The sequence below is a fragment of the Triturus cristatus genome, chromosome 9 (assembly GCF_964204655.1).
Source record: "Triturus cristatus chromosome 9, aTriCri1.1, whole genome shotgun sequence".
Taxonomy (NCBI): Eukaryota; Metazoa; Chordata; class Amphibia; order Caudata; family Salamandridae; genus Triturus; species Triturus cristatus.
In genome coordinates, this window is record NC_140592.1 from 1,015,404,260 (window position 1) to 1,015,429,691 (window position 25,432).

The 25,432-nt window shown below is 44.1% G+C and overlaps 1 protein-coding gene across 1 annotated transcript in view; it reads right to left on the reverse strand.

Annotated features, from left to right (window-relative positions):
• The window catches only part of VASH1 (vasohibin 1), a 105,113-nt gene extending 81,261 nt beyond the window's left edge, over positions 1-23,852 (reverse strand). The window contains exon 1 of the mRNA XM_085626691.1: positions 21,293-23,852. Coding sequence (XP_085482817.1) covers positions 21,293-21,547 — 255 coding nt within the window. The 5' untranslated portion in view covers positions 21,548-23,852. The remainder of the gene's footprint in view (positions 1-21,292) is intronic.
• Positions 23,853-25,432: the final 1,580 nt, after the last annotated feature.

A 25,432-nucleotide genomic window follows, 5' to 3' on the forward strand; every position in this document is an offset into this window, starting at 1 on the left:
AAAAAAGCCACTGGTTGAGGGAAGCAGTGCTAAAGCCCACTCTATGGGGGATGAAGGCAACAGGGCAGTAGGCCTGGTTGACAGGTGTGCTGACAAAACCCACAACTAATTGGAACAGACAAAATATCCACATGCATCGATTCACTGCAGAACTTGAGCACAGTAGTCTCTACAAATGCATCTGCATAAAAAGATCACATTAAACAGAACACCTACACCCCCTCTGAACACCAGTCAGGCAAAAGGCCCACCAACCCCAGACACCAACCTCGGAATTATGAAAGCAATCGTACAACGGCCGCCTGCCACACACCTCTCCACCATCAAATGAATAAACATTGCCACCTAGCCGTTAAGCATGATCACCGATGATCCTGTGTCATGAATCCAGTGCGCCACACCACACAGATTACACTGCACAATCTTTTAGACGAACCTAATAAATCAATTAAATATTTACAGCAGGCTTGCCCTGTAATGTAAGGTCGGGATGAAAGGCACAGAGGACAGCCAACAGATCTAGGAGGCCATATTAAACGCAAAATCTGTGCAATAAAAAGGACAATTAACATAAAAAAACAAGCTGTGTGGACTGAACCCCAAGGAGTGGAGAAGATCAGAGTGTACCTTTTAATTGCAGGAGGTGTACTTTGAACAGCTGTACTTTTACACAGAACGATGTGGTTTGAGGGACACAGGAGTGATCTAACTACACAAACAAGGAAGTGAGTGGGTGATGGGGAATCAAGAAATTTAAATTGGGATATTACTAGATAACACACTGCACAGATGGGTTTCACATACTTACATTTCACGCATGGGGCGAAAGCAGAAAGTGTATTTGTAAAGCACAGGTTCCCCACATGGAACATCCTAGTTCTGAATATAAGATGTTTATTGTTACCCAACTCAATGGCACTCATTCTATCGACCCTGGAAGGATGAAAGTCTGAGTGGAGCCACTAGGTCTTGAATCTGTGACCATCAAGTCAAACACAGATCCATAGACAGGATGCATTAGTCCACTGAGACACCAGATAAAGTGATCTAACCCAAATCACACAATTTTGATTCAAACCCTTGAAATGAGACAAGAAGCAATCCTTGGATGAGCAACCGTGCTTCTAACCCACATTTTCTTATTGGTTTATACTGATATTAATGGCCTCTAGACGGGTAATATTATTACCCAATTTCAAAGAGCACATTGCATTCTACTCTGAAGGGGTGAAATTATGTGCCAGTCCCACCAGGATGGTGCCTGCGGCCCTCGGGTTTCACACGGATATCTGCAATTGGCTGGGCCCTCTGAGCCGTCTAACCTTCTAATGTCCTCAATGGGTGAATTTTCCCTGCACCCCACATCCCCAGCAGTGGGGGCCCGGACATTCTACAATCAGACAGGGCCTGTCTGCTGCTGCCGACACGGATGGAGACTTTTGAGAGTCAGCAGAACAGGCTGACGCTTCTGTGGAGCACGTGTTCCCTTTACAAAACCACGAACACGGCAACATCAAGAAACAGAACTGAACCAGCAAGAGGGGTTTGGAGGAATCGAAACAGATGTTCAATAGTGGGTCCTGCAGAAGCAATCTGTGCGAGTGGTCACAAGGCGGAGCGTTCACAATCCCCAGAGAACTGGAAGGCTTTTAATGATCAGGGATACACGGTCCTGCACACAGAAGAGGGTGGAAGGAGAGAGCATGGTGCACTTTCGAAGAAAGGACGAACAGAAATGTGAAGGCCGTCAACCTCGGCTTCCCTGCACCAGCCCCAGCCATCACCACGTTCAGTACTGCTGCTCTAGCCACACGTGTCCATAGAGAGGCGCCTCCAGAGATCTCGCCCTTATGCAAAAATTACTTTGGTGCGTGAAGGTGGAAGGGGAAACGGCAAGACAGGGTAGAGGTACGCATGTTATTAGGCTGCATGCTGATTGGTGGGAAAGGAGAGCTTCGGGATATATGGATGACTGGACTGGATCATTTTGGCTTTTCATTTGAAAGTGATTTTATTCTCCAAGTCTAGCACGAACTACTCGAAATCAGATTATACCATCTAAACACGGAGTACCATGACCGCTCCTTTTCTTTTCTGGGTCCTAAGCTGTGGAATGCGTTACCCTTGGATGAGAACGTGCTAATCCGCAAGTGTTCTTTGGAAAGTTCTGAAGACCTGGCTCTTCTAACTCAATTTCTGGTACACCGTTTCTTATGCCTTACTATACGTGCCTAGCGCTGGGAAACCTGTGGGGTAGCTATGCGCTCTATAAAGCTACATAATATTAATAATAATAATAAATAACCAGACCAAACAACCATATCACCTTCACCAAACACCCCCCAACCGGGGGCCCTCTCGAAACTAAAATCATGCAAGTCAAGTTGAGATCCATTCTCCCTTCACCCACTCGGATTTTACCAGCCAAGCCCCTAATGTAAACACTGGTACAGAAAAGGCACAAATGTGCAAAGAGAGAAATAAAATCATGTACAAAATAGGAGGGTGGAGGAAATAATTCAGGATAGTGCCCATGGAGGAAGGCAGTAAGGGGCGTTAAAAATGTTTTTACATAGTGCATAATCCTGTGCAGTTCAACTATTTACAGTGCTCAGAAACTGTGTTAGTCTTACTCGGTTTGTCAACCTGTGACAGAAGGAAGGCTGAACTGGCCCTGCCTGAATTCAAAGTAGAGTGCAGATAACACCAAATGTAAGCAGAGCACTCAATTCACTAACGTTTGGGGGTCCAGGGAGTTGGAAGTCCTGGAACGTTCCTTTGCCAGCAGATGTGGTGTTCCTTGAGGACAGATGTGTTCAGATTAAGTGCAGGAGAGAAGAGACGATCCTAATGGAGTGTGGGGAGTTTTATTCCAGATTAAGGGTGCACAACTCTGGAAGTATAATGTTCTGCTCCATGCTTGTTGGCAAATGTTGAATTTGCACTCCAGTGATCGCTTGCTTACATGCACTCTATTGGCCCCCAAGACAGGAAGAGTTTCTGTCAGGTAAGGTTACTGGCTCGTGGGGGATGCAGAACGCTTTGCAGACGATGCTGACCAGGAGGAGCAGCCGGAGCAGTTTACCTAGAGCAGGACCGGTGAGGTTGTTCCTTTGAGTCGATCAGTGGCACGCAAGGCGCTTTTCAGTGGAGTCAAGGATGTGGAAGAACATGGCATTCTCAACTTCCAATCTGATTTTGTCACTCTGCAAGAGCCACAATCAGGCTGGCATGTGGTTTCATGGAAAGGGATTGTGCCGATGTATCACTGTAGTCAAACAGACACCTACATCCACCAATAAGAATAATAAAAGTAAGCAAATTGGACATTAAATAAACAACTATAAACAAAGAAGAGAGTGAGAAGAAGAGGATAGCCAGTTCCTCTTCTCCTTATCAGTTTATCAAACAAATGAGAACAAGCTCGATACCATCCAAATGTACTGTCTAAATGGCTTTCACTCATGTCTCAGACAAACCATTAGGTTTTTAAAAGATCCCTCACCCACCAACCTAGTTGGTGGCATGCTTCTTCATTGGGTTCCCACCTAAGATGCCAATGACAATGTTTTAATGTTTTTCCACAGTGTGACTATAGACATTGCCCCTCTCTGGATCCATGTTGCCCTAATCGGTAGAAACTAGAGTAGGTGATGCACAGGGGAGACACGATCTCTCTATTTTATCACCTTATCCCATCTCACTATATGTCTTGTGTTGCAACGCATGTTTGCAAGTGTTCCGCACGTGTTTTGCCTAGTTTATAATGAATAAAGGAGGTGACACATGGGGGGGGGGGTGGGGTTAGGGACATGATCTCTCCATTTATTCACCTTATTCCTTCTCACGAAGCCTTGAGATGAGACGTACGTATGTGAATGTGCCGCATGTTTTTTGCCTGGTTATAAAATGGACCACACATGTTTTAGAAATAACAGGCATACTCTGCGGAAAGGTGACAGTCGCAAGGTGCTCATGTGCCGCTGTTTTACGTTTATGTGGCAAACGATAGGGAGGAGCACTTTGCCATGTACGTCACAAGAATGCTCTTAAAAACCAAAGGAACATCCATGGGTAATAGCATGCGTTACAACTTCCCAATGCGTGCCGACAAAATTGGAAATACCTATACAGGTGCATGAGGACCATTTTGCATGACACGCGTGCGCTGTGCCAGCGCTGCACAATCTTCATCAATGACTCGAACTTCCATGTATATATGAATAATGTTTTTCTTGTTATATCCATTTTACATTCATAAAGAAGTTGGGTGAAAATCTTAAGTTACGAATGGTCCCACCCTACATACGCATGCCTTGGTGTGTGTATTCACGGACTAGGGTTTTCCCTAGCATTTAGGTCCTGAAGAAAGCCACTGTAACTCCAACAGCACTCAAATTTGGCTGAAACATATCAACCTTACGCTAAAATGTGATAGACCACTGATTTGTCACCACACATCCACTATCACCGTTTTTAACCCTACACAGGGAATCCACGATTAAAATATTTTCCTTAAAGGTGGATATTCTGGAGGTAGTTTTAAAAAATACACTCACAAATTCATCACGTCACACAAAGAAACCAGCTCCGCTGTAATCAAGCGTTGTAACACACCTAAGATGCATTCAGTATCTGAGGTGGGAACCCAGTGATGAAGCGTGCCACCAACTAGGTTGGTAGGTGAGGGTTCTTTAAAAATAAATCTAATGGTTTGTCTGAGACATGAGTAAAGGACATACTTGGCCATACATTAGGATGGTAGCGAGCTTGTTCTCATTTGTTTGATACATTAAAAAACAAAACATAGGATCAGCTTTGAAAGGACAGTTGTTCTTCCATTCATGAGTAAAATCAGCACAACAGCCGATACCTAACAGAGGGCCTGTCAATGGACCGTATTTCATTTACATTAGAAACAGATATTAAAAAGACAGGAAGGAAGAGAGCGGTCGATGCACAAAGCAGCCTTTGGGAATCAGTCCAAGATGGCGGATGATCCATAAATCTCCCAATGATGACAGTGCTAGCTTTGGATTCTGTCAGGCGCTGAGTGGCCTACATACTGGACAGACAGACACCAGACCACTGCGCTGCTGTTGTTTAGTGGCTGAAGGACTGATCTACCACTGCCCTGTCAGTCACTAATCCTATCAAAAAGTAGGTCAAACCCGCCCCCGCTGGGCTGGCTTAGCCTGCATGCTCCAGTGCCCCGTGGGGTTGAAAGCGCTCAGCTGCAGGCATCCTAGGTCATATGCGTGACAACCATGAACGGACAGTCCCCTCAGTCAGCAGACTCACAGCATCACCAGTCAGATGACATTCAATGACGTGCACTGTGAAGAGAGCGCGGCCGCCATTGGACCTCGTTCGCGCTTAACAAAGCTCCAAATAAATAAATAATGGACGCTTTGAGCACCTACATATAGCATGACAGCATGAGACTTTCAAACTAAACATGCACTGCAGGCATGTAGCACTATGGAATGAAGAAATATTTGTGTCAGAAATGGGGTAACCAAGGGAAGTGCAAAAAGTCACAAAGAACCTCCAGTGAAAGAATGTATGTAGAACATCTCTAAGAACCCTCACTGAGGTACAGTGTGCGCCCAGATGTTATTGTATATTAACAGAACAACAGTGCATGCACAGAATATTGCTGTGAACAACGGTAGCGCATTCAGGGGACCTTAATGTATAGTGTTCTGCGTGCATGGGACCTTACAATTCAGGGCAGCACGTGCACAGCATTTCAATTTATTCCTATGAAAGTAGTGAGTGCAGACTGTCACTGAAGACCCATCTACGCACTGACATTACTCTGCAGATCACATTTGGATTATATTCTCAAATATCTTCTTGATCACTGTCAGAAAAAAGTCTTGATATGCTGAGTGACACATTCTGCCAACCCCAGCAGCAGCCTGTGAGTTTGTGCCTCATTGTTCTATAGCAGTTTCACCACAGTGTTCTAATGAACACGCAGATGACTAAATCTGTACTTATGACAGAAGTTTTGTGCACCTGAAAGCCATCTTGATGGAATCGAAGGAGTAAAAATGATGGGGTTCACTTTGTCATGGAAAGATGGTTCGTGCTCTAGAAAGCCAACATAAGAACACATTTTCTGTAAATTCTCAAATATCTTTTTCATCAAGGTCAGAAAGGTCTTGTATGCCGGGTGAAATATATACTTTCAACTCCCGCAGCAGCCTGTTAGTTAGTTCCTCAGTATCCTACTGTAGCTTCACCACAGTGTTCTAATGAACAACCAGAGTTCTAAAAATCTGTATTTATGAAAAAAGTGTGGTACATCTGAATACCATCTAGATGGAATCAAAGCTGCAAAACTGAAAGCATTTCTCACAGAGGATACTGCAGCAAATTAAGAGAGGAGGGGGGTATTTTGTTCAAAACATTATGGATAGTGCTCTAGAAAGCTAAAACCAGGACACATTTTCAATGATTTCTCAAACATCTTCCTCATCAATGTCAGTAAAACATTCTGACATGTAGAATCAAACATACTTCCAGCACCAGCAGTAGTATGTTAGTTAACCCCCGGTGATCAACTGCAGCTTCACCACAGAAAAAAGCAAGAACATTTTGAAATTAAAACAAAAGTGAGGCATTCCTGAACGTCATTTTGTTGGAACAGGCGTTGCTGTATTGAAAACATTACCTGCTGGAAAGGCTGATGTACATGTGCATTGGAATGTTACCACGAGTATAAAACTAGTGAGTTTAAAAATGTGAGGGGTAATGGGTGCTTAGTAATTTGAGAGAGAGTGTATTTTTAGAGGGACTAAACATAGTTAAAGTGGGAGGAGATGTCTGCGTAAGTTCAGCATCCTCTTTCCACATCTGTTTACTCACTCTAACCATTTTCTCTGTCACTTAACAGTTCCGTAATTTTAAAATAGTAATAAGTTTGGTAGATAATCTTTGTGCGCAGTGGTGGTTGGGCACACACAGAGGGATGCCTATACAGGATTAGGCCCAGTGGCCAACCCCGCTGGGCACACCCAAAGCTTTGCACAGCTCGAATGGCTGAGGTTTTGGTGCACAGCCTGATGGCCCAGCCCTGCGGCCAACCCCTGCTGTCCATGGGCTCAGGTCCTGTGCATCAGGGGTTTAGGCCCTAGGCTAACTTAGAATATGATTAAAAAGAAATGAACTGAAAAAAGAAACGTTAAAAGGAATTAGATGTTGAAATGAGACAAGAACATTAAAATAACCAAAAAACACTGAAATACGCCAATTATCTTTACTAAATTAACTCTAACGTGTGCCCCCATCATGCACTGCTTATGACCGTACTTATTACTACTCTCATGACATTTGAATTGGCATCATTGATGACAACACTCATTAGGTTTAAGGAAAAATAATATTCAAAATAGTAATGAGTACTGAGGTCCCCAGGGTAATATGTGGGTTCATACACAGTGCATGATGGGAAGCATATTATAGTGAATTGACTACTCCATAACTGTCGTACATCACTGATTTTGTTATATTTCAAAATTACCTTCTCATTTCAAAAGCTAACTATAATATCGATTTAACCTTTTGTTTTTTCCCAGTGACACACACCACACACACATATATATATATATATATATATATATATATATATATATATATAATATATATATATATATCTTGGTAAACTATAACTAGTGAATTTCAGCGTTTTTTATTTAGAATGTTATGTTTTAACTGAATTTTTACCCAACTATGATGTCACTTTCACCTTTGTTTTTTCCACTGAATTTCTAGTTTAATTTTTTTTAATTAAAGTAAGATCCTATTACCACACTCCAGTCTCCCCCAAGCCCACCAGCCAGATACTCTATCAGAGAGCACAAAGGAAAGGCAGTGGGACAGACACATGGACAGTAAACAAACACAGATGTCAAAGGTATGTCCATCTCGTGCAGTACGCAATACGAGCCTTCTTGCACACATGAACCACACTCCTGCCAGGTTACTACATGCCAGACACATGCAATGGAAGGCACACACCCCCGCCATGCCGTCTGGTCAGATTCTATAGGATAGGAGGACCAGTAGGCAGGTTCCCCATCAGAGATGCAGATTAAAGAGATATATACTCCTGAGTTATGTATAAGATGCTACCACCTTCTAGTCGTCACATAGCCTGGTATAACTGGTTTGTAAATACCCATGGCTACAGGTGGACTAAGGATGGTACAACCACTTTGTGCAGAAACTAAGCTCTCATGTGAAACGCCTCAGTTAAGTACCTCCAGCGGACACATAAATTAGTAAGTTCATTGGAAAAAAACTTACTAGGCATGCCAGAAAGTAATTTAAAATGGAAGGTGGAAGCTTCTTCAGGTCATGTCAGGACTCATCCAAATACAAACTTTCCAGTTGAACTAGTTTCAAGCTCATTATCTTTTAATAATGAAACCACAGGTGTTCGTAAGCCTTTCGTGCAAACCGTGCAAGCTCTTGTGCGCTCCTTTTTGCTCTACAAGGGTGTCCATGAGATTGACCTCCAACCCCTGCAGTCTGGTCAAAATGTAGTGGCCTGGCTCATAACAGGCATCAAATACTGGGATCCGGCTTCCCCAACACATCTACTACACTACGATTAAATACATGCTAACTGTCCAAAAACCATGGCACAAGGATAACCAATGGCTCTAGGAAACATGCTGTGAGCACCTATCGGCCCTGGAGGCAAATGAGCAAAGGATCTTACAGGTATGAGTTCTATACAGATGGGTGGATTGGTCGAGCTTCTGACTTGCAGAGTGACTGCCCTTGGTAGTTGCCTACGGGAGGATGGGAGAGGTAAATGGTACAGCAAGGGTTCCAAAGGGAGAGGAGCAGTCCATTTATGGTCATTCTAATACCATACCCATTTCTAATACCATTCTCTCTCTGTGGGAGTGGTGAAACGAGGATGAACAGATCCGGCCTCAGGCAAAGATCCAGGTGTGAACCATAGTGATCTCAAGGCAAAGGAGGACTCAGGAACATAGGGCATAGCTAGGCCCAACAAAAGATGTTGCATAGAGTTTCCAATTTCACAGCTGCATTCTATTTTGGGGAATCTGCAGCACAAAGTGGGTTAGGAAGGAGCCTGGGGAGGGTGTTAAGTCACATTACCTGGTATGATGAATCTGAAGAGCTTGGTTGGTTCCTAGCAGCCGCATTGGGCTAGTCCACCCATAAAATATTCTATTCTTATGTCCATTTATGCCCGTTCGTCACAACATTGGGAGAGTTGATAGATCAAAGTTGTGTGTGCATCTTTTTTGTTCAAGTACAGATGGATACACCAACTCTAGGGCTAAAAATATTAATTCTTGGAAAATCAAGCAGATCTGGTGTGGGCCAGTAGGTGATAGCCATACCAAACCACCGATCATTCCAGATGTTTGACAATGGTGTATTGAACTCAGTGAATATGATTAGTACGCAGAGGGTTGGTGGGGAGACAATTTCATAGGTGCAAGCATCATAGGAGGTGCATTAACGCTTCACAGGATGACCTTGGGGGTAATACCACATCCCAAACGCTCCATCCATTTGTATAGAACGTATGATCATACACTTGCATGTACAACGACGAATTATTGAAAGACACGCTTGGTGATTATAGAGGGGTCATCAGGTTTGGGTTGGCTGTGATAGTGACTTGTTTGTACCAGTCTATAACAGATATGATGCATTGTCCGGTTGTGATGTCAATGATTGACAATCATGCAGAATTCTCCCCACTCCTAAACATGTGTGCCCAGCTGCTGAGGATTTGATTCATAGGCCCCCTTCCCTAGTGCCTACCATATATCCCAAAGTACTCAAATTACCTATCCCTCCGGCCTCAAATTATACGGGCTCACCCAATGTACCTGCTTTTGTAGGCTCCATCACACATGGGGGATTTCTGAATTTTGGGAAGCAACCCTGTTCTTAACTTTGCTTCTTGGAACGTTTTAGGTCTTGGCTCCAAGATGAATGGCCCCCATTGGTTACTTTTCATTAAGGATTTTGACATTATATGCTGCCAGGAGACATGAGCCCCTGGGTCAGTCTACGTAGACGGTTTTATTTATATTTTTACGCCTGCAGTTCCGTCACGTGCTGCAGAGCCAAGTGTGGTTTCTTAACTCTAGTCAAGGTAGGGTTCCTGGGAGCAGCCAAATAGTCCTTTTTAGATACTCCTAATTTTCAACTTTTGTGGTTTAACTTGTGTTCCTTCATATTAATTATTTTTTATAAGAATTATTTTAACATACACTGCACTAAGATAATGACAGCTCTCACATATGAATTGGACAGATGTATCGAGACACAGAAGGAACCAATAGCTTTGTTGTGCATAGGTGACTCATTAATCAGGTTCTCGGTTTTGCGGCCTAGTCGACTGTTTATGAGAGGCATTAACCCATGTTTGTCGTTTCCTGTACGGGGATCCACTCACTCATCATCTCATTAACTATAGTATGCATTTTAAGATTCGCTACATGCGGACCCTTCTTTCAAACCAACATATTGGCAGAGAAGGTGATAGCTTCATTTATTTTATTTTGTCTTCATTGGATATTATTCACCTTTTTTCCAATTATTTAGTTGCAGAAACTGTTTAGCGACTATTGGGTCCTCTCAGTAACATGTCATAGGAGGCGGGCAGCAACGGAGTCCGATTCTTCAGGTTTAACTCTCATCCATGTTAAGAACAAGGGTGTTGGGCAAAAATGGGCAAATATTGATAAAGATTATCTGCTTTCCGATTTCACCACTGGGAATATGTCCAATATCCTGACTTGCTTAGATGAGGAAGCTATTTTTACAGAATTCTTTGGTAGTTACCATGGCCTACGTGTAGCCATCATGGTCGTACGCTGGTTCGATGCCAACTGCTCTAGGCCTCACAAAAACCTAAAATCAACCACCAGAATCCATGGGGATATAGCTTGTGTCAGGCAGCTTACAAAAATGCAGCTGGTACCAGGAAGAACCAGATCCGGGAGGAGGCCTCTAAAGTCCTGTGAAAAACAAAAACGATAGTAAAGGCTTCTGGCAAGTGGTTAACCAGTGCTTTATTTTAACAATTCAACTAGTATGGGGCTGGATGCAGTTATTTCTGTCGACAACTGGTTTTCCTACTTCTCGGGCATTTATAATGGTGGTACCTCCTCTCATGAGGCTAAAGGAGTAGTGGGGCCTTTTACTAATGGATTGTCGATTACACACAAAGATGTTATTAGTGCTATTAACAAAAGTCCTATGGGTAAGGCACCGGGCCCTGAGGCAGTCCCGCATTATTTTTTCAGGGCTAATATTGATCTGTGGGCACCCATACTCATGAATGTTTTGCGTGCTATGGCTCTCATGGCCCGCCTAGATCTTGGTCTCATGCCACAATTGTGCCAATTTTCAAAAAGGGGACCCGAAGTGCTACCATCCAATTTCTTTGATCGATTCCACAGCCAAACCAATGGGGAGGATTTTAATAGATCATTTGTAATCCTGGGCCAAGGCTAATAATGTCATTTTGGACGTTTAACAGGATTTTAGACCAAGTTTGGGAACATTAAAGCAGTGACTAGATTTTGATCTTAAACCAATAAATACTCAGCTGCAAAGTGTAGTTCTGTAAATGCCACTTTTATGGACCTCAGCTCGGCATTTGACCATGTGAATCGAAGTAAACTGTGAGACATCACGATTGATTTGGGGGTTGAGGCCGGCATTGTCCACTTTCTAAGGCAACTGTATAGCAATGTAACTGTGCGTGCCACTTATGGCACTAATGGAGAGACAACTGAACCCTTCCAGATTGTTAGAGGATTTGGATAGGGTTGTGTTTTGGCTCCCTTTCTGTTTTTATTATACATTAATGGCCTGGAGAAATATTTCCTGAACCATCCCGTTGATGTATCATACGTTGACCATCACCCCATTCTTGCACTCGTATACGTGGATGAAGTCGTTCTCATGGCCCGAACCCCACTTGGTCTCCAAAGGTTGTTGGAAAGGGTCTCAAACTTCATTACAAATCTTGATCTTACCATAAACCAGTCTCTGGAAAACATAATGGTTTTGGGGCCTAAGAAATTTAAGAGCAAGTCTGCTATTGTTAGCCGTTCCAAGATTTACCATGTCACCTTCTCCTATGTGGGTGTTCTTCCTCACCACTCTGGTGGCCTGTCTATGTTAGGCTGCAATAGGGAAGCTATGTTTGAGAGAAGTGTAGAGGTGCTTGTGAAATTTGCACTCAAATTAGGCCACAAGCCCATCGGAGACCTTGTTATGGTTTATAGAAGCAGATGTCTTTGGATCACCACATATGGTGCTGGAGTGGGGTTTGTGGGAGTATGACATGACACAGAAAGTGGAGAATGGATTTTGAGATGTCTGCTGTCAGTCCCCCAATGTACCGCCATATATTTATGCCAAGCTGATTTGGGACTGGATTCCATAAACGCCATCAGACTAAGACCTGCAGTATTGTGGTTGTTAATCTGGTACAACCCCTCAAACAACTTTATGCGCCAAGTAGTAGAAGGTGGTCTACGCCTGGACTTGGAAAATAAACTTCTCTGGCTGCTGTATAACAAGGAACTAAGTGGCACACTTGATATCCATGACCTATTTGATGATCACAGGGGCTTGTCATAAAAGACAGATTCTTTGATTCATGCCGTTCATCGAGAAAGCGCAAGGAAGCTAGGAAGGCCTCTGTGAGCAACTATTATTTGCACACTACCAGCCCATTGGTTGACTTGTATTTGGTTTGGGTTCCAAACAGTTTTCATAGGTACCTGTTAACACGTCTGAGACTCAAGACTTTGCACTTCATGGTGGCCTTTACGTCGTCAACTTCATATCATGCGATTTTACCATCACGCCCCTGTGATGATCACTTTACACAAGGCGCATTGCACTTATTGTTTTTTTGTAAATACTATGTCTCTCCTAGACGTTGCTTCTTGCTGCCAATTTTGAAAGATGCAAACTTTTGTTGGGCTATGGTTACATTTCTACTGTGAGTCATCAAATTGCGGAAACTCTTGAACAAATTCTCATGTTTTTATCAGTATTTAGTTATATATATGTATTTTAGGTAGTGCAGATTAACTCGTTTTTTATTGTTTTTACCTGTAATTTTATGGCTCATGTATCCAAACGAATATGGTAAGACTTCACTTGATAATGATTTATCCTTAAGAGTGAGAGGGCGGTAGAGGACTGCCAGGAAGGAGATGCAGGGGAAAACAGAGAACCATCCTACCCAATACGGAGAGCTAGTTGTACTAAAGCATGCAGCTAGAGAAGGACTGACTGCCATCAACATTATCATGGATTCAGCCAAAGTGTTATGGTCATTGGTACTGCACTTCCAATCTTAGGTAGAGCATGGGTACTGGTGTCCAATGTCAGTCCTCCAAAGTTCAGTATAATCTCTAGGAAATGTACATGTTTGGCTTCCTCTATTGATTAGACTCTATTGATCAAAATAAAGGCAATAATGTTGGGCTATGTCCACAACAACTGGGTGGGATTAAAGGTTGCAAAGTAAGCAGCTAAGGGGAGATATCACAATCTGGGTAGTGGTTGAGGCTAGTCTAGGATTGGAAGTGGCAGCCATGACCCACTGCAGCCTATGAGCTTCATTTAGCAAACAGAGCGCAGCCTGGGGACCGAGTCACTTGGAGATTGAGCAGAAAGTCGGATAGTGTTGGACAGTGTAATGCAGTACATTTTGTGACAGTATTACAGTATTTTTTTTTTACACTGCCTTTGCAAAGATTCCATCTCATTCGTAATAGAGTAACACTTAAATACAGCAACAGGCAATTGAAAAGTGACCAGTTTACGTTTGAGAAGTGCCTTCCACTGCACGGCAACACATGTTGCCGCGTTTTTAGCGACTTTTGATCCATTTGAGCAAGTAACTTTTTTTTTGTAAAATCTCCAAACTATGCAGCAGATGTTGGCATATGTGGCAAATCCGTAATTTTCTGACAACCGCTGTTGCCAAAGAATCACATAATTTAAGTGGGCGTGCTTATTAAATAATAAATGCTCCATCAACCTGCATTCTTGGCTTCTAGCCTGACACGGGTTTTTGTGAATCTTGTATCAAGCAAATGATTAGAGTTGGCACGTGCATGTGAGGAAATGTCTAACTTGATCAGATCATGCGACCCATTTCTTAAATGGCCTGACAGAGCTGCTATGCATCACATGGGAATAGACCAGCACCTGAATCTGCCATGGACCCTACAGTAATAGGGAATGTAGAATTGTGCTATCCGTCCCTGAAACTACAATGATAGCAGCACTCAGTGACAGGGGTGAGCCCCTCTAAGGCATTATCTGGTCTTAACATGCACGGGTGGTAGCACTTTTTTGCAGCACAGAAGCAATGTCCAAAAGAACGGGGTGGCCAATAAGGAATGAGTGAGTCACAGAGATAAACGCTGGGGTGAAAGAGTATGAGGTCGGTGAAAGAAAAAGTAGGAATTGGATGCGGATGAGAGAAAGGAAAACAGGGGGAAATGTCATCACCTTGTCTAATGTCTAGTTCATTACCTAGTTCAGGAGTAGTGGGCGGGGACTCCATATAAGCACGGACAAGTGCTGTCCAGCAGTTTATGAGATTTACATGCCAAAATAAAATAAATGGAGTTAAATGCAGTTAATCAATTGAGGAAAGAAGTGAAGGAGAAGGTAAAGAGAGGAAAAATAATTTGATGAGCCAGACTGTGATGCGATTAACAGATTGAGTCTAAAGCCATGACATGTTGATCAGAGCTCGGTATATTTTGCTGCATGCAGGGGATAGAGAAGGAAAGTCTGCCACAGTTCTACAGCCAACCACGATGAGAACAGCAACCTGCATTGGACCACTAAATGATGCAATTTGTACTCTGAGTTCATAGATTCTATTATGGCTGACTTGCACTTTAAAATAAAAAAGCAACTTTTGTTTCACTATTTACTTTGGTCGCGCTATATGAATCTGTAAGAAACTTTTCAAAAAATGTTTATTCACTGGAGTTCGAGCATTTGAAATTTCAAGTAAATTGTTAAGGGGAAAGGGCTACAGAGGTTTTCAAAATGTGGCATGGCAAATTCTACTTCAAATTTGGGTTATCTGGTATGAATTTTGAGTTACGAATGCCTTTAAATTGGGAAAATTAGTTGAGAGTTTACAGAAAATTCCCAAACATGGTGTAAAATATTTCTATAATTTATAAATGTAAACCCCATGTTGGTCGGTGGACAATGCAATGGTTGTTTTTTTATGAGCGGGATCAGGGGAAAGGTGCGAGGATTAAAGCATACCTTAGAGCACAATAACATTTCCTTTTTTCCCCGGCAGGAAAAAATATGTCTTTATGGTCATAACATCTGCAAGCTGCAATAATGTCCAAGAAAATTAATATGAACATTCATTTAATGTTGCGATGCTATAAGAGCTTTCAAGGAGGGTGGGCGGGGAGGCGGGCAAGTAAAATACGATATAGGGTGGAAAAAAAAGAAAAAAGCAAGCAAACAAACAAAAAAAAGGCACTGGAGTCTCACTGTAGTAGCCTGTGGAAACCAGGCATGGTCCCAGACAGGTCTACTTGGCAATGCGGCAGAGGTTCTGGGAACAGCTGCCACTCCCTGTGACATTAGATCACAGTCCAAGGTCAGGGGACTCAGTGTGTGGCCAGACACCATGGCCTGCATGGGAAGCAGGCACTGGGGGTCTAAGGACACAAGCTATGTCCATGGTGCAAGGAAGAGGTTAGGTCAGCAAGAACTTTGAAATAGGTAAGTGACCAGGGTGAGACTAAGAGCCATGCATAGTGAGCGGCTACTCAGCAAGTCCTCGGGCTGTGGCCGGAAAGAACTGGAGGCAGTGATACAGAGCAATAGGCAGGGCCAAAATCACTCGCAGCGCGGCTACAGCTAAATTAGAGTCATGTGATGACGTATAAAATGACAAACTTAAAAAGAATACTTGAAACAAATTATTATTGAGTGAAGTTATGGGCATCAAGAAAGACAAGTAATTAACATTCTAAGAAACATTGTGTATAAATCCCCAAAAAGACTACAGTTCATGGGATATTGTTTTTCCAATCAAAGACCCTTAGAAACACTAAAGTTGCCGTTATGGTGACCTTTTCAAATAACAGCCAACTTAACATGCCCTTGCCCCAGCGTACTGCTCGACATCATGTCACAAATGACATCACAAATAGCATAATCTAAGACATCAGTGAAGACATCACATGGTTGACCACAGCTTTAGCGGCAGGACTGTCAAAACAGACTCGGAGGCGGAATTCCCACTGTCTACAAAGACACCTTCCTCTGCACCTCGTCTGCCATAAGCAAAACAAACCACATGGAGCACCTCAACTTCAAATTACAAATAACAGCAAAATTCAATCTGGGTGGGACCCTAGTGTACCAGCCTCACAAACATAATTATGGACTTTATCATCCCCCTAGTCCTCGACGCCAACGCTTTCACCCTCATAGGAAACCTCTTTTTCCATCTTGAAGACTGGACAGACCCCAACTCAGTTGACCTCCTTTACAACCTCGAGAACCTGGGACTGACCTAAGGTGTCATGGAGCCCACACAAGATGCCGACACATCCTAGACGCAGCCTTCACAACTTTCAACAACATTACGATCAACAACCCAAGGCTTGTCTCCTGGAAAGTCTGTTTTACAATCGACATCCATCTACCCAGGAAAGCCCATACAGCGGGCCCGGCATGCTGACACTGGAACAATCTAACAGAGGTGGAATGGACGACCGCCCTACACAAGAACAAACAAGAATCACAGGCATCCTCGCATGCTGCATCAAGAACTTCAAAAAGTGGATCACCTACGGCACTGACACCCTGGCCCCAATGAAACAAAGCAGCACATCAAAAATTAGAACACAAGCCAGCAGTTACAGAGAAGTCCTCAAAATGACGAAGTGACACTGCAAACAACTGGAATGGGAAATAGAGAACCAGCAAAGGGGAAGTGGAAAATGACGCCTTCAAAACTGCCCAGGGGAGGTACCACCAGCTCATCTGAAAACCAAGAGTAAAGCCCTAGTCAAACAAATAAACACCATTTCCAACAGCAGTAAAGAAATCTTCGCAATCGTCAAAGACTTCACCACACCCACAGCTGTCACCGGAAACATCAACCCATCACAAGAGTTGTGTAACAACATATCGAACTTCTGCTGCATCATAATTGCAAACATATACAGCAACTTCCCGCCGCAACTGGACTTTCTGGCGCGTTCCAGAAATTTCCCAATGAAAGATAAAGTCAACACAATCACAACGTGGTCACACAGAGGAATGCAATAACCAAAGAAGAGTCCCTGCCCTTAGAGAAGAATGGAGATGCAACCTCCTTGTAGGACAGGAAAATAACATTTTCTTTTAAATAACCCTCATCCACCAGGGTTGCCCTATGGTGGCATGCTTCATCATAGGGTTCATCCCAGCCCTTCTACGGACAGGGGCGTGCTACTACCCGAGAAGAAGCGGGAGCACTTCACAAACAAATGTTCCTATACAACTATGCTGATGGGATTTATGGAGTGGGCTACTTATATATATACACAAAGAAAAGGTTAAAAATATCTAACTAGTGGGAAAAATAACTTTATTCACTCCCCTAGTCGATATGTTAAAATCTTGGGATATCGGGAACTGCTGAAGGTATATGACCTACCGTTTCCCTGGTCTACTAGTTTCAAGCCCTACCCCAAGGCTTTTCTTCAGGACCAAAAAGGGGGGATGCTCTCACTCCTAAAATTGCATTGAGTCATGATGAACACAATAAACGAAATGTGCGGAAATAAAGAGTTATACAGCACCTAATTGGTCTGTTTACATTTCAAAAATCATGAGAGAGACCATGAATAGGCCTCACGGGTCCAGCGGGGAAGAAGGGATGCCTGTAGTCAAACCTTCATTAAGGCTACTCCCTCACTGGGAAGCTGACCCGTTCGCCCATGACTCCGGAGAGACACAGAGGACACCACAACAATCATGGGGACCATTCACTCCAGAGCCCCAGTGGAACCCTGCCCCCAGAACGCCTTTTACAAAGGAACAATTCCTATCAGCAAGGAACTTACCCCTAACCTCAACACCTCCATAAGTACAGCCACCTTCCCGAAACCACAAAACCACGCAGCAGTCAATGCCCTGCTAAAGAAGAACTCAGCTGACCTGATCAATCTTACCAATTACCAACCGATATCCCTCCTTTCTTGCCTAGCCAAAGTCCTAAAAAAAAGCCTCTCCAACCACCTTGCTAAACACCAGATTCTCGATACCAAACAATCAGGATTCATAGCCAACCACAGCACAGAAACCTCCTTTATAGCTGCAATGGATGACGTCCGGATGATCCACGACAGGAAGGAGGGGGGTGGGGAGGTGGGAATCGCAGCCCTCATCCTTCCAGACCCATCCTAGTCCAACAAATCCATGAAGCAGGCATCCAGGGACAGACCCTTGATCGGATACCCTCCTTCCTCACAGAACAAACCCAAACCATCAACATGCACCACTACGCCTCTGAAGCACAAGATCTTATTTGCGGAGTTTCACAGGGCTTCTCATTCAGCCCAACACTCTTCACCATCTACATGACCCTGCTGGCCAACACATATGAGCTTACAACATAAACATCCTCACTTAAACCGAGGACGCACAAAAGATACTGTCTCTTTCAGACAAAACTCCAAATACCAGGAACAAGTTCACCACATGCATGACAGAAGAACCCACCTGGATAAAATCCAGCTGCCTCAAATTGAACTCAGGCAAGACGGGGTGGTAGTCTTTGGAAATAACGCCTCTCCATGGGACTTCACCTGGTGTCCCACAGACCTTGGACCAACCCCCATGCCATGCTCACAAGTGCAAAACCTTGGAATCATCATAGACACCAAACTCCACAAGATCGCCCAAGTCAACGCAGTGGTCTTGGCCTGCTTCAGCACACTAAGTATGCAGAAGAAAACTTTCAAGTGGCTACTAGGCAACACCAGGAAAACAATCACCCACGTGCTCATCACCAGCAGACTAGACTATGGAAACACCCTGTATGCAGGGATTACCAAACCAGCTCACAAGAAAACTGCACAGCATCCAAAACGTAGCCGTCAGACTAGTCCTAAACCTAGCAAATGAAGCCCACTGCACACCACCCCTTACGGAACTCCACTGGCTCCTGGGACACAAGCATGCACACTTTAAACTCCTTACTCACACCTACAAAGCCCTCAACAACACCGCCCCTGCCTACTTGAACAGCCTCATTCATTATCATCAATCTTCCAGACACCTCTGCTCTGCCGGTCTCTCCCTAGCATACCTCAGACATACACCACAGCAAAGTAGAAGTCTGCGCCTTCTTGTACCTGACTCCTAAAGCCTGGAACAACCAACCTCTCACCACACATCAGAGTCTTCTCTGCTCTTCTTGACTTCTGCAAGAAGCTGAAAACCTGGATTTTTGAGTAAGCTCCAAGGGCTGACCACACACACCAGCTACAGAGCACCTGGATACCTACACATATGATTAGTGTGCTATATAAACACCAGTAACATAACATATCACATCACTATTGACATTAAAGATAGTATCACCAATACCACAAACAAATCCTATGTTTAGGACAAGCTATGGACAGCTTTAGTTTCTGTACAACCCTGCTACCAATACTTTAAGAAGTATTTCTAAGAAGTAGTACAGATAGAGTGGGCTTTGCAACAGCCCACCTCAGCCATTGATTTTCATGATTTGTTCAATGTTGGCCTTTGCTTAGACGGCTGTCCTTCACGTGTATTATATTTTGTGTGTTATTACATGGTCTCATTTCTGGTGTCATTCGGCTGATGTGGGCCTCAAATAGTTATTTTGTTAGACTATTGAAGCAATATGAATTCTAGCTTGTAACTCAGAGTCACAATGTGTTCTTTGATGTATTTAATTAACTTTAATTGTGACATTGTAATTGCTGGTTTACATCTTTGTTTAGAAAGTACGTCAGGTGCGCCCATTCGACAGAGTAAGGTTATTCAATAATTACCTGTGCATGTTCCGCTGTCATAATAACATGTTGCTGGTTTTTTCTTTAAGAATGAAAGTGTCTGCTGAGAGGTAATTTGCCTTTAAAGTTCACCACTTGTAATGCAAACTTTATCTTCTAACTTCTTTTTATAACACTCGTCTTTGAAATTACAGCTTAACTTTGCTAATGGAAGTTACAACTAAACTGCAATCTGTTATGGAAAACAATCCTGAGGAATCCCTCTTCTGCTCATCATCTACTCATGTCTACACCGTCGGGTTGGTGGATTACCACCCCCTCCAAACCGGAGTTCCCATAGCTAACTCCCACTAGCAGCCACACCCTCCTTTGTAGGTCAACATTGTATCTTCATCCCCAGTGACGTACAATAGACTCCATCCCATCAGCAGATACAACACTCAACCCTCTTGAAAAACATGAACAACATCTTGGGCATCAACAACCAAACCACATGGGATACAAGATTGCACATGTGGCAACAACACCCCCATCTCATACTGCGAATGCACTCCATACCCACCAGTGTTAATGCAAGACGATCCAGATGAGTTACAGGAAGGCCCGCCTAAGACCGCAACGCATCACCTCCGTCATGACCATGAGACTATTTCTGATGCTGCGCAAACAGACTACACTTTTGTGCCTTACCAGATGGACTTAATAAATGCCAAAACCAAGATAGTGAGCCTTTCATGCAAAAATGAAAAATGTTATTTGTGGTAGGGTTCACCTTTGAAGATGTACTGCACGGCGACACAGTTTGCTTTTAAAAGTTATCTTTGGAACTACTTGCAAAAAGTATGTGTGTATATATATATATATATATATATATATATATATATATATATATATATATATATATATATATATATATATATATATATATATATATATATATATCCAAAGATACCTCGTAGGGAAAAGATGCTGAACAAGGAAGGAGTTGGTGTTGCGTGTATTCAAGACACAGCTTGGGCCTAGAGCCGGTGACTGTAGCCTATGCCACAACTTTCAGACCTTGCTGTGCAAAGCTAGAAATGTTTATTTACATTGTGCAATTCAGAGATTTGCGCCTCCTCCCTTGGCATAACAAATGACCCCTGTGAAGGCGGCAGGTTTTGGAGATGTTTGCATTTCGATAATGACATATTACTCCCCAGTGTTACTGCACTCACCTTCGGCAGGTCGGTGGCTCCTCGGATCTGCAGCGCAATCCTCTCGCCCTCCGGGTGGCATCGGCTTACGTGCCTCCACATGCGTTCCCAGGTGGGTTCATCCACGGGCAGCCCGCCTCGGTTGATGAAAAATGGCACGCCGCCGTCTCGCATGTCCTCGTCGCCTTCATCGTCCTGCTCTTCGTCCCGGGGGGCGGCGCCCCCGCTCGCCTCGGACAGTCGGGCCACCCCTGGGCACGCTTTGCCACCCGGCATCTCTCCCCAGAGCCCGAGCGCTCCGTGTATCAGACACACACAGCGCCTGGCCTGCAACGCAAGCACATGGCAGGCAGCGCAGGGGCCGCTGGAAAGGGAGCGGCTGAGCAGCGGTGGGGCAGAAGAAAACCCACAGAGAACGGACAGAGCGAAAGACCACTGCCCCCTCCCACTTCTGTCCTGGGCAATAACAAGGACAAATCTATTTAATACATCAGCCTTACTCCAACATGGAAACAAGGGGGAATAATATACCAAAATGTGGGGGATAGTATGAGGACTAAATACTAAAAGACAGAATGACGCTGCTTAACCTACTAAAAAAAGACCTACAAAACGCTGCCAATGAATGTAGAAAAGGCTGTCAAATCAAATAAATGACCAGTGAAGTAAACGTAATAAATAATTATCAATTAATAGCACGATTCTCTATAAAAACAGGGTAATAAAAATACTTTCAATATGTTTCTCTTGCAAAGAAACGGTTTCACAAAGCCAGCTGTGTGTCTGCGGTGCAAAGTGGGCTCAGCTCACCACGAGGCATCACTTCTGCAGTGAGCAGCGACGGTCACGGTGACACATAAGGTCAGGCTTGAGAAAATGCCAGAGGCAGCAGTTTAGGAACCATAGAATATTACTCATGATGCGGGAGAACAACTGATAGTTAAGAGGAGGCATTCATTTGTATGATGTTGGGTGGAAGGGGGGACAGTGGGGTTCAAATACCCTGTAAACCAGAGGCTGGACCAGTTATTAGCAGCTGACCCCGTTTCCTCTTTGCTAATTAGCACAAAGGGATGAGTGACAGGGAGGGAAGAAACCCAGGGAGGGAGCCTAAGGGGTGAGGAGGGAAAACGGGAAGCTTGTGATGCTAGGCAGGGAGGGATGTGGGCCAGGGAAGTGATGTAATCAAGGGCGGTGGAGGGCTTTGACAAGCCTTGAACAAGTATTCTTCAGCTGGCCAAATAACAATGACCTTCAAGTCCTAGTTATTGGCTCTGCACTACACCAGCCACCTAGAGTACCTTCCATCTGTAACCTACAACCATTAAACCTGTTACATACAGCACTACTGCTTCAGTGACCCACTGTTAACACAACATAGGTAGGTATCACCACCTCGGTGGCTGGCATTCCACAGCGCTACGGTGCCTGGGAGTGGCCAAGAGTAGCCCATGTGGACGACAGTCACCTCACACCCAACGGATCTCCAAACGTCAACTGCTGACCAGCGCCCACTCGCCCCTCAAAACTTGCCCACTACTCAACACTTAATGCTACACTTCTCTCGACAGCCAGCCACCCACTGATGCAGCGACCAACAGCGGGGGTAGAAGAGATGTCTAAAGGAGGCCCTCGGCGCAGTCTGAAACAGATCTTCGGTCATGAAGCCTGCCACCGCATGGGTTTCCTCAAAGACCAGAGAGATGGGCATGTGGCTTGTAGAGCACAAGTTAGTGGTCAGCCTCCAGAACCCTGAAAGATCACTATTCTCTTTCGTTTCCTCGAGCAGCCATTAGCGGTGTCGCCCATGCTCCAGTCAGACCTTGTTCAGCCTCTGGGCCACGCTCATCCTCTCCTGTCCGGTCCCGTTGACCTCTCCGTCTGCCCCCACCCTCCTTACTTGCTTCTATTAGTTCTCTGGTGCAGCTTCTTGAGTCCCTGATGGCCTCTCGAGCTAGGAATTAGTTTCGGACCTTTGTTACGTCACCCAGTTTGTGGCCAGACCTGGCCACGAGCCCTGGCCTTTGTCAGCTGTGGAGAATGGGGCCCCGCTGCCGTCGGAGGTTGAATCATGCGCCTCGCATCATCAGTGGCTTTTTCCCGACTCCTTCATCTTACGTTGCACCTCTCCGAGCAGTAGTTTGCTCGCGGTCTACCTTATGTTTCCCTCCCATCAATGGTTTCTCCTAGGCACTTTATGCCCGGCTCTTCGGTCAGTGGTTTACCCCAGATCACCCCCTTGTTTCCAGAAGGGTTAGTGGTTGTCTGAGCTCCTCCTGTTGCTTCTCTCTTCTGGTCAGTGGTTTACTTGGTCGGCCAACCCGTTCCGCGGTTGCTTGCAAGCCCCTTCCCCAGCCGTACCCGCCTCAGCTCCAGGCAGCTGCCTGTCCAAGATGGTAAGGGTACCCCATCTCTCTGCTCCCTCTTCTCATCCTTGCACCTTCTTCTCCTTCTGCCGCCGCTGACACTTTGTTTCCATCAGGACCCTCCCTGAGGAGTGCGCATGCGCCAGTCCTGGATGATGTTCGGTATCCCTTGGAATTTGTGTATCCTCTTTTCTCTTCATGCACAATAGGCGTCTGCCACTCCGTGGCTCGTCTCTGAGAGCTTCTACCGCAGCCACGCCCCCCGCACAGCTGTGTCTCAACCCTTCCTCGGCTCTCACAGACCAAAGCAGCTGCGCGCCGAAAGGAGCAAAAGGAAGAGCGATCGCTTTTCAGTGTGCACGCCTTCATTTTAGGACTCTTCTAGTCAATGAGGATAATGCAACATTCTTGGGATGTGATCACAGGCGCTTCATTCCCTGCCCACTCCACATTCTCCGAAATAATCATTGGAAAAGTGAAGAGGTGTGGCTTGCATTTTAAGTCCTAATTTGAAAATGAAACAAAAATGCAGGGAGCAACACCATACAAATTGAAAGCTTGCTGGTTGCAATGTACGAGATAACCATTTGCATGTGCAATTCAATATACTTTTAAGGTGCAAAATTGTACCTCATACATTTAAAAAAACAGCATTCCAAAGAATGTGGAATAATTCACGAAACATCCAATAGCATGAGATGAAAAAGAGATTCTCCCCTTGAAGGAGCCACAGCTCACTGAACATATGTTAAAGAATTAGTAACAATAATTCATCAGACAACATGCAGTCAAACCAGACCTAAAAAGTGTTCACCTATACTGAATTCATAAGAGTCACCTGACTTCATGTAATCACTGTCACGTCCTCCCGGCCCGGGGGCATGCAAAATGAACAAGCCACACACAGAGTTTGTATTAGGTGTCTTTATTCATCGGCGTATAACATTCAACTGAACTTTTCATTATCTCCTAACCGTTAATAACCACTCCTTAACACCTTGCCAAATGGTTAAGTGATTCTTTCATTGAGTCCGCCCAGAACCGCGGGATCCTGGCACTCATAGTCTTAAGATACTACAATTTTTTATTTGATAGAGTTTTATATAGCACAAACATGACCCTATTGGGTATCAGCGCGCTGTACAACTGGGAAGCGAAAAAGGTGAACACACAAGAGTAATACATATGTGGAAGAACACAAAGGAAATAAAAGAATGTTAAGTCATAATCAAGGAGTCAAGATTCGGAATTGGTCATCAAAATAATATATCTTCATTGGGGCAGGAATCTGTTCATTAGTACAATCACATACATTGTTTTATTTTCTGGGCATTTAACCTACAAATTATTGCTATGGGGTTTCAGTCTAATCATTAAAAAGAAAGTAAAAAAAAAACAATACCCAAATTGCATTAGAGTGTCACGAGTAAGCCCCTGGAACTGAACACACGATCCATGATGGCATGAAGTTTTGTGGCCACTCTCTCCCTGCTACAAATAACTGACCACTTTCTTTGAAGACACACTTGGTTGAGGTGTGCATCCTCTACTTTGAGGATTTCAATGGGAGGCCCTAAGCTCTGTAGGTCTGACCAAAAGAAAGAAAAACGCACGTGTCATCACTTGATTAAGGGAGATAAGCTTCCATGATTGGAATATTGTAGTTTTTAAGGTGGAAGGTTAATGAACAAGGTTGTCTCTTAAAAAACTGCTTTTATCTTGCATAAATCTGTTTTATACTCTGGCCATGCAGGTGTCTATTTCTTTAAAAACTGTTGTTTCACAGCTGGTACAG